The 9,519-nt window shown below is 58.9% G+C and overlaps 1 protein-coding gene across 1 annotated transcript; it reads right to left on the bottom strand.

Moving 5' to 3' along the window:
• Positions 1-1,906: 1,906 nt before the first annotated feature.
• Positions 1,907-7,746, bottom strand: DLX4 (distal-less homeobox 4). The gene is made up of 3 exons (XM_059149834.1): positions 7,208-7,746; positions 3,546-3,742; positions 1,907-3,129 (listed from the first exon to the last, which is right to left on the bottom strand). Exons 1-3 carry the CDS (start codon positions 7,461-7,463, stop codon positions 2,887-2,889), a joined length of 696 nt encoding a protein of 231 aa, XP_059005817.1. The 5' UTR covers positions 7,464-7,746; the 3' UTR covers positions 1,907-2,886.
• Positions 7,747-9,519: the final 1,773 nt, after the last annotated feature.

Raw genomic sequence — 9,519 nt, 5'->3', positions numbered from 1 at the left:
TGGCCGTGACCCCTCCTCCCCGATAATCACCCAGCAGCCATAAATGCCATTTGTGAAGCGCATACCATGTTCCAGGCACCGTGTCAAGCGTGTTACAAGTACTATCTCACTTTACCATCACAGCTACACAGCGGAGCTGATCCTATTAGCATTCCCATCTCAGGGGGGGGAGGAACACCAGGCTCAGAGAGAGGTTAAGTAACTTGATGAAAGTCACACAGCAGAGCTGGACACTTTGGAGGCTCAAACTGCCATTCTTAACCACTCGAGTTTGTCCTGGCTCCTTTATGGACCCGATTTTCTGAGAGAGGAGTCTTCACGGGGAACCCTAGGTTCCCCTTCTACAGCTCCGATGGCCTGAGGTTGGTGAATGGGGCGCATTCCCCCCACCTGGGGTTTCAAGCCCATCTTCACCCAGGAGCCCAGGGAGTTGGACCAGCTCCCAAATGGAAAGTTTCCCCTGGAAAGGTCAGGTGGATGGGGTATGGAAGGGGGGCAGCTGGCCTCTGGCTGGGAGGGTAATTACACTCCTTCTGCTACTTAACTTTACAACCTGGGCTGTTGTTTTAACGATGCGACTCGTGTTGGGCTGTCCAATTAATCTCGCCTTTGGAGGCTTTCCGAGATGGGGCGGTAGATCTTATCTTGGGTCTGTGGAAAGAGGAGTGTAACCTGCAGTGGGAGGAACAGCCTCCCTGAGGGCCTGTGGCCTCTGAGAAGACCCAGGGGAGGGACCTGGGGCTGGGCCCTGAGAGCCTGTGGAGCTGCAGGCTAGGGGCAGGGGAAGACCCAGAGGAAGAGGGGGTGTTTCAGCTCTTGGCACCCCGATTCCTCAGGGCTCTGATCTTGGCTTTGGCCTACTCCATGCCTTTTGCCAACTGCAGGATAACCCTCCGGGTGTGTTGCGGCAAGTGGGGGTGGCCACTGACCCAGAAGGGGCCTAGGAGGGGCTGACAGCAGGCTACCTGGGGTGGGGGTTCCACTGACTTTGTACCTCTTCTACTCTACAGAGACCCCAGCCTGGGCCTCTCTTGGGCCAGGGGGTTTGGCTCAAAGTGCCTGGGTGGGATTTTCCAACTAAGGCAGCCCCTCCAGTTCTCAGTGCTTGGGAACAGGTTTAGGCAGTAAAAGGGAAGATGACTCGGGAACTTTTTGCCTGGAATTGGAGGCCCCTCCCCCAATCCCTTGGGCCAAAGCTGGGCTGGATTCCCTGAATTGTTCGAAGCCCTGTTCCTGGGCCTCTCTGCCACTGGGTGCTATGTGTGATGGGGTGTGGAGGCCATGAATGCATGGCTGGGTCCAGGCTGAATTGAAGCCCCTGACTATACTGCACTACTTCCTCTAACCCGGCCCTTACCGCACGAGGGGCTGGCCATCCGTCTGGCTCCCCAGTATGCCTCAGTCACCCGGGGATCTCCAGGATCTAACACAGAGCAGCAGCTTCACTTTGTTGGATGGAGGAGAAGTCCAGGTCCTTCTGGGATTTTCTCCTCCTCCCCCTTCCCCTAGGTGGGCTGGGACCTCTCTAGCCCAAGGAGCACACTGGGAGGACGGGACTGGCTCAGTGGGCATGTCACCTTGCCAGGTGAGCAGGGACAGGAAGATGGGGCATGGGGACTCCTGGCCCTGGCTCCCTCCAGATCTGGACAAGGCCAGAATTTACAGGTGAGGACCATTCAGACCTGGGTCATTTGCAGTACTGACATCTTCCAGTTTCACACGGGAGTGTATGAAAATGGTCATTAGAACATTCCAGAGCTACAGCAGCAGAGCTAGTTAGTGGCAGAGGTAAAACTTGCATCCAGTCCTCTAGCTCAGTGCTGGAAGAATCCGGCAGGAGATGAAGATGAACAACCAACACTCACCGCTAGAAGTTGGGAAACAGACTCACAACCAGGGCCCAGGCTTTTGCACAGATTTAATCTCCAAAAGCTCCCGGTATGGAGGACGCTAGATGGGTCATAAACAGAAGCAGTTCCTTTGGACAGAGAGCTGTGAGATGAACTGCCAGCCCACCCTCCCTATTTGGGGGTGTCTCTTCTTATACGCATCCAGAGAGTCTGTTCGCCCCACCCATGTTCTCCAAAGTGTTACCCTGTGGGTTTCCAAGAAGGTATGCTTGTGGGGTTGTTAGATATTAAAGATGGGAAAGGAGGGGCTAGACTTATAATAAATAAGGATAATTGGATGTGTTATCCACTGCAACTGAACAGACATGGGAAGAAGAAGTCTTTTTTAGAAGTGGATGAATTACCCATAGGTCCACAAATTCCACATTTTTGGCATCTCTTCTACCTCACCTTGGTGAGGTACCACTTGGGTGGTACCTTGGTAAGGTAGTGTATCAGTCATGGGGCTAATGGGCCAACCATCGGGAAAAATCGATGGGGTGGGGCACCCGATGGTGCTCATTGTGAAGAATTGGGATGCCCACTTCATTTCCGCTTTTGCTCATAACAGGGTTGGGTGAGACCCAAGGCACACAGAGAGGAAAAAATACTCAAGTGTTTCTTGGTTTCGTCTCCAGGCTGTGGCAGACTGCAGTCCAGGGAAGGGGTGGGAAGACTAGGGGTCCTGGAAGGAGTCTGAGCTTCAGCCAGCGACTTTCCCTCCAGAGCCTCTGATCAGCAGGAGGGCATGTGTCCAGTTCATAGTCGTGGTTGGGGGGCGGTGGGTTAAGACCAAAGTCCTGATTAGGCTGTTTGGGTTACAGGGCAAGGGAGACTGGACTCCGCCCCATGCTTGTTCTCCTCTAATTCCTTGTCCACTTGAGAAAACCCATCTGGAGCTGGTTTCCTCTGAGACCAGAAGGGGCACAGGTGGGCTGGGTCCTGGGCTTTGTGGAGGATGGGGTGGGGGTGGGGCCAGACCCACCCTTCCCGGGACTCACATCATCTGAGATGGAGCCAGGACATCTGGGGAGTGATGCTGATACCAGGCTCCAAAGTTGTTGCCATAGCCACCGGTGGGCAGGGCCCCGGCCTTGGGCAGATCCCAGAGGGATGGGAGGGGTGGGGAGCAGGGAGACAAGGAGGGGGGTCTCCCAGGGAAGTCCGCTTCCTGTCCTCCAGAGTTCTGCTTCAGGAGCTTTTTGTATTTGGAGCGTTTGTTCTGAAACCAGATCTTTACCTTTGGAGAGAAGAAGGGAAAGAGGGAAGATGAAGAGGGGTGTGCGTGTGGGAGGTGGTGAGCCAGGGAAAGGGACTCACCCGCACCGCAGTCCTGGGAGCAGGGCAGAGGCTGGGGACGTGATGCAGTCCTCCAGAGTCCCCAAGTCGCCCAAGGTCCCGCCCCTGAGCTAGTATCCAGTTCTCCCCGTCTGGGCGCCTTCCTCTACCTGCATCCACCCCTCCTCCCCAAACACACCTTTTAACACCCCCCCCCCCACACACACACACGAAACTGAGGGCCAGCTCTTAACGCATGCTGGAGACCCACAACCACAGGTCTAGGGGACTCCTGGGGCATCCCCCTGGGGAGGGCGGTGGGTTCCCAGAGAACACATCTGGGGAAGGCTAGCTGCAGAAAGGACGGGACGGCCTCACCTGGGTCTGGGTGAGGCCGAGCTGCGCGGCCAGCTGGGCCCTCTCGGGCAGCGCCAGGTACTGCGTGTGCTGGAAACGCTGGTTCAGGTGCTGCAGCTGCAGACTCGAGTAGATGGTCCTCGGCTTGCGGAGCTTCTTGGTCGGGGCTTGCGGGCGCTGCTCCGAGGGCTCCGGGGACAGCGGCGGCTTCTCCGAGTCTGTGGGGGAAGCACAAGGCGGTGCGTGCGGGGAGGTGAGAGGGTCGGACGCGCAGCTCCAGGAGCTCATTTGCATCTCGTTTGCATGTAGGCCTCGGACGGGCCAGAAACGCAGGTGCCGGACTCCGCCCACCTCTTCCTTCCGCTCCACGCCCCCTTCCGACCCACGCCCCCTGTGCGCCAGGTGGAACAAGAAACGGTCCTTGCCCTCAGGGAGCTCCCACTCTTACGGGTTCTGTGACCCCAGGAAGAGAGCTCCAAGGGTCGGAGCGAGGGTACAGGTGGCGCCAGGGGCCAGAGGTCAGAGTTCAAGAGGGTGCGGTGGCGCCAGCTTGGGGCGGGGCGGGGCCGAAAGGCTCGGTTGGGGGCTGGGCTGAGGCCTATCGCTGACGCGGGCAGGTCATTCCAGGCGGAGGGAAAGCCAGGGAAATGCTCAGAGGCCCGAGACCTGTTTGTGTGGCAACCTCCCTGCTGCCAGAGGAGAGATGGGTCAGAGGGCCCGACCAAGCGGGCTTGAAAGCCAGGATGCGCACGCGCCCCCCTCCTCAGCATGGGAGTGTGGAGAGGTCTCCCAGAGTTTACCATCCCCTGTTGCAAGGCACCGGCCCTCTCCCGAGGTGCAACCTGCAGGCGTGACCCGCTCTCTCCTCCCCCATGGGCGGCAGGCTGGGACAGACGGCTCTCTGGGACCCTAGAAGCCCGGTGGGACTGAGGCGACCCCTCCTGCGCCCCATCACACTCACAGAGGGGTTCACGGCTCTCGAGGATGGGGACCGGGATTCGGAGAGCGCGCAGCGCCTGTCGGCGCCGGCCCTTGCGGGCGCTCCAGTATCGTGCTGCCGCGCTGCCGGGATGCCCCGCGAGGTCTGGTCACCTCCTGCCCCTAGGCCCAGTCACTCCAGGAACCTCCGCGGAGTAACAGTGGCCCTAAAATACAGGGGTTGCGGGGCGAGGGGTCCTCCTCTTCCCGTTCGAGCGGCCCCAACCTGCGCCAATCTGTGGGGACAATCCGGGACCATTCCATTAGGGTGATAGGACTGGGAGGACAAAGTGGCCGAAATGCCCCCGGGCTTAGGGCCACGTTTGCAGTTTTCCACGCAGGTCTAATGGGCCACCCCAGCCGAGAGAGCTCGTGGCTCCGGTGACCAGACGCAGCTGGTGTCCGCCCGCGACCCGCACTCTCACCGCGCCCCTCCCTCCAGTAGTGCTCCCCCAGACGTGTAGTTCCTCGCCTCGGACCGGCCTCGGTGACCGGTTGCCTTCACCTCCCCCGCATCCCTACCCCGTGGCCCTAGGCGCTGCAGGCTTCTCAGATCCACCCCCCTCGACCTCCGCCTCGGCCAATTCCCAGAAAAACCGTTGGGTTTCCGCTCCCGCCTGCGCCTGTCCGGCCTCCCCTGCTTCGACCCATAGGCTCGCAGCCCCAGGCTGGCTGCCCAGCGACCGATCCCCCCACGCCTCTCTGGCTGCGGGGAGCGCGCGGCTCGGGCGGGGACGCAGCGCCTGGGAGGCAGCCCGGCTACTGAACTCCTCCAGCCCTCGGCTCCCTCGCTCTCCCGGCGGGCGCCCGTTCAATTTCCTTCCCCGACAGCTACCCTTCTCCACACCAGCGGCGGCAAGTCGCGACTGGGATCTGCCCTGGTGGCGATCTTGGAGCCCAAAGGCCTCCCTGGAGGCCCCGGCCCGCCGGGGAATGCTCCCCCGGGGTGGTGGCAGGGCTCTCTTGGAGCCAAATCTCTCCGTGAAGCAGGGGTGGGCATGCAGTGGGGGGCAAAAGGGGGACTCAAGCCCTCTCTCACACTCCAATCATTCACACTAGATCGGGCAAATCCACCAGCTTTGGGAGGAAAAAATGCAACCATCTAGACTAAGCACATGTATGGTTTTCGTTGGATCCGGGGAAATTCTGTAAAGGAACTCTCCACTCTCTCGTCCTTAGAGGTGGCAGAGGGAAGGCTAGGCATGCAGAGGACAGGAAGGAAAATACTAACCCTATAAACAATTCTCTGAAGGACAAGGCTATCTAATTCTCAGCCCCACTACACACACATACACACAAATGTGCCATGTACTAAAGGGAAGACTCTGAGGGATTCGTTTGTAGAAACTAGATAATTTGTATTTAAAAAAAAAAAAAAACCAAAACCAAACAAACACACAAACCTCCTCTCCCAACTGCTTCTCCTCTAACAGAGGACAAGACCCAGCGGCCTGGGAGAGGCAGCCCAGTTGGCACAGAAGGCAATTAACTTTGGGGGCTCTGAGGAAATTCCCTAAAATCCTCTTTTCTGGCCTCATGCATCGAAAGTCAATTTGCAAGGGCCAAGTGCAAATTGGCTTTCTTTGGGCCTCAGTTTCTTTGGGCCTCAGTTTGGCCATGGAGGAGGCTGAGCTCTCAAATCTTTAGGGTCGCTTCTGGCTCTGATGTTTTCTGAGCTCCTGTGTTGGAGTAATGGAGAGAGATATCTTGGCCAAGGACAACTCCCATCCAGTGGGTGTGCGTCCTTGGAGGAGACTGTGCTAAAGACAATCGTGGGGGCAATTAGGTGGGAGCAGGAGGACAGGGGACCTGAGCTCTAATTCGGAGCTAGTACAAGTGGCTACGTATAGGGTTACAAGCATTCCGGCCATACGAGGCCCAGGACCAGGAAGACAGGCTAACTCCTTGGCCTTTTTGAGGCCTCCCAGTAAGCAGTTTCTCAGGGGTTCCATGTTGCTCCAGACAACAGGAACTGGGGCCTAATCCGTCCCCCACAACGACAAGGACATCCGTGGAGATGTCCCAGAGGGCCCGCTCCTTCAGCAAGAAGGCTGAGGGGACCAGGGTCTACAGCTAGAGACTGCCCGACACACCTGTAGTTACATTCTTAAAACAATGAGTGGTGGGGTCCCGGCCCCCATTCCACCAGGCCAGCTTCCAGTCTCTGTCCGGCACATTCAGGCACCCGCCAAGGGAGGGGGGAGGGGCCCGAATCAGCCCCCAGTTCCACTGCCCTCCCGCTGCGGCCTGACTTCCATTTGTCTGGTTCTGGCTTGAGGGCTGCTTTCTGAGACAAGACAAACGCGGAGAGACTACTGGGGTAGGGAAGGAGTGCACGACGGAAAGAATCCTGGGGCAGGGGCTAGGCACCCACACCCACATCTGGATTGTTTCAGTTTTCCGTTACACGTAGGTACACACAACCCCGCTGCTCCAGGGGGTGGGGTAGGGAGCCCAGCCGCCCGGCTTCACACGACTGCAAATCGAAACCAGGTCGGTCTGGAAAAGGAGACCTAGATCAGCTCGCCCCCGCCCCTCCCCCCGTCTCCCGCCCCATCCCTTCGCCCTCCTCCCAACCCCCAGATCCCGTGGAATCTGAGTAAGGTCTGAATCCCGCTAGTTGCGCCCAACCAGGCGAGGGCGAAGTTTAGGGACGCACGGGATCAGGACCCCAGAGTGGGAAGAGCCGCGGCGGCCAGACTTACCTGCTTTCGGCTCCTGCTCAGAGGGCACCACCGGTAGCTGGCAGGGCAGGTAGGTGTCTCCCGGGGTCGCCTGCGCAGTGTAGGAGTAGGACAGGAGGTGGCCATAAGGCCCAGAGTAGGGCAAATCGGAGGCGACTGCTGTTGCGGGGGACAGGCCAAGCGGGTAGGTAGCCACTACCGATGGGACAGGGGCAATGTCCGGGAAGATGGCTTTGGAGGCGTCCCGGCCAGGGAGGGGGCAGGGCAAAGAGGTCATTGCGGCCGGGGCCGGGGCCGAAGGGCCTAGGCCATGGCCCGGCACGTAGTCCGCTCCCTCTGCCAACTCTTTTTTTTCTGAGCCTCGGGCGTTGGGACCGGCTGAGCCCCCAGCCAGCCTCCCGCACACTTAGGATTCCCCGGAAAGTGTCTCTCTGCGCCTCTTCCAGCGGAGAGCGCGAGCCTGGGAAAGGGGTTCCGAAGGGGTGCCCCCCATGGCTTTTCCCCTCCCCCCTAAATCCATGGGGCCCCCCTAGTCTAGCTCTTGGGTTCGGTTCCCGGGACCCGACGGGGGCACCGCCCACTTAGACGCCGCGGATTGGCCGCCGCACGCGGTGACCTCACGGAGGCTGGCGCCGGGGCCCGCCCCCGGGGCAGCCCGCGGTAGAGAAATTCAGAACCGAGAGATCACAGGGGCGGTGCGCACGCTCCAGGCCCAGCTACCTCGGGGTCTTCTCGGTGAGGTGTGCCGGGGTGTCACGGCGACTGGGGCAGTCTGGGAACCTCGATGTCAATGGCAGAAACGCTAGGGAGCTGGCGGAGCTGGGACGGCCCAGGGCGAACGGAGCAGGGTCGTGGCGGAGGACCGGCGGCTGCGGGGACTCCGGGCACCGGCAGCCGCGCTCTCCAGCTCTCCGGGATCTGCATCGCCGCTGATCCCGCTGCCGCCCACCCGCAAGGGACTCGAGACCAGACCGCCAGCGCAGGCAGCTTATTCAGCTCGTCGGAATGCGTCGCTGCCGAGCGGCAGCAGTTTGTTGGTAAACAGACGCCGGGTCGGGGAAGGTACCGCCCCGCGGCCAGCCTGCCCCGCACGCGCGCGGCGCACACGCCCCCGCGGGGCGCCCTGGGCCTGACACGCGGCGACAGCCGCGACTGCGCCTCGCCGCACCCCCATCCCCGTCCCGGCTTCCGCTTCCGGCAAGGGCCCCCGTGCGCTTGCGACACCGAGGCTCCCGCCGGCCCCCAAGGCCGCTGGAGGGACCCGCCGTCCCGGCTTTGCCCGCGCGGCACCCCGCCTTTCCTGGCGCCGTGTAAGGCTGAAGTCTTGCAGAAACCGGGGCAAAATCCGCCGAGTAGGAGGCGAGTCCGGTTTGATGACTCTTCCGAGGGTGCAGGAAACACGGCGGGCCTGTCTTGGTGGCCGCGTTTTCCAGTTTGTGCAGGACCTGCCTCTAAACTTTAATACCCGAGACCTTAATGGGCAGGTGTCCACGTACTCAAGTTACCTGCAGCCACAGGTACACAACTACACACAGGCTCCATTCAGATACAACATACATACAAACACAGTCCTCTACACTGATGTTCACATTAGCATCCCTCCACAACTGAGAGGTTCATTCACGGATCTGCAAGTACGGAGTGTAGGCTCAAATTGCAAAGCACATCTGTTTTGGGGAGATATATATATATATATATATATATATATATATATATATATATATATCCAAAGGTAAATAGCACTATCCCTGAAAAAAACACCATACTTGTCTCTTAAGCAGACCCAACTCTATAACAAGTCTAATCGCCCATGTACGCACTCAAAAATGCAGGAAATCCAAGCAAATAAGCATTTAGGCATATGTATCCACCCTTCGCGAGTAATAGCCGTGCACACACCTCTAAGTAGATTCATGGGAGTAAGAGAGACAGTTACACCCCCAAACTCACCAGTCCCCACAGATTCTCCATCATACCCACCAACATGCCTTTTCTCCTTTGAGTAAGCAGCTCTGTGGGGGTGTAGTCACGTTTGTATACACACATTTGCTCCCATTATCAGGGCTCAGAGGGAAGGCAGCCGTCTTAGAATTGGAGGGTAGGAGAAGACCAAGATCAGACAAAGGGGGAGGCTGAGAAGAGAAGCCATTGGAAGGTGGCTTCCAAGGTCAAGATCAGAGAGAGAGATCAAAGGGGTGGGGGTGCCAGGGAGGTTGAGCCCCCCAGTTAGTGTCCCAAGGGGGAAGATGAGTGAGTTGGCTTCAAACTGGACTGTCCTCTGGAATGGAGATGAGTTTTTGCAAGAAAGCACTTGACTCTGAGCTCTTGCCCTT

Source organism: Mustela lutreola, chromosome 15, assembly GCF_030435805.1.
Source record: "Mustela lutreola isolate mMusLut2 chromosome 15, mMusLut2.pri, whole genome shotgun sequence".
NCBI classification, from domain to species: Eukaryota; Metazoa; Chordata; class Mammalia; order Carnivora; family Mustelidae; genus Mustela; species Mustela lutreola.
The sequence above is the reverse complement of the archived record's forward strand: the minus strand, read 5'-3'. Positions and strand labels throughout refer to the sequence as shown.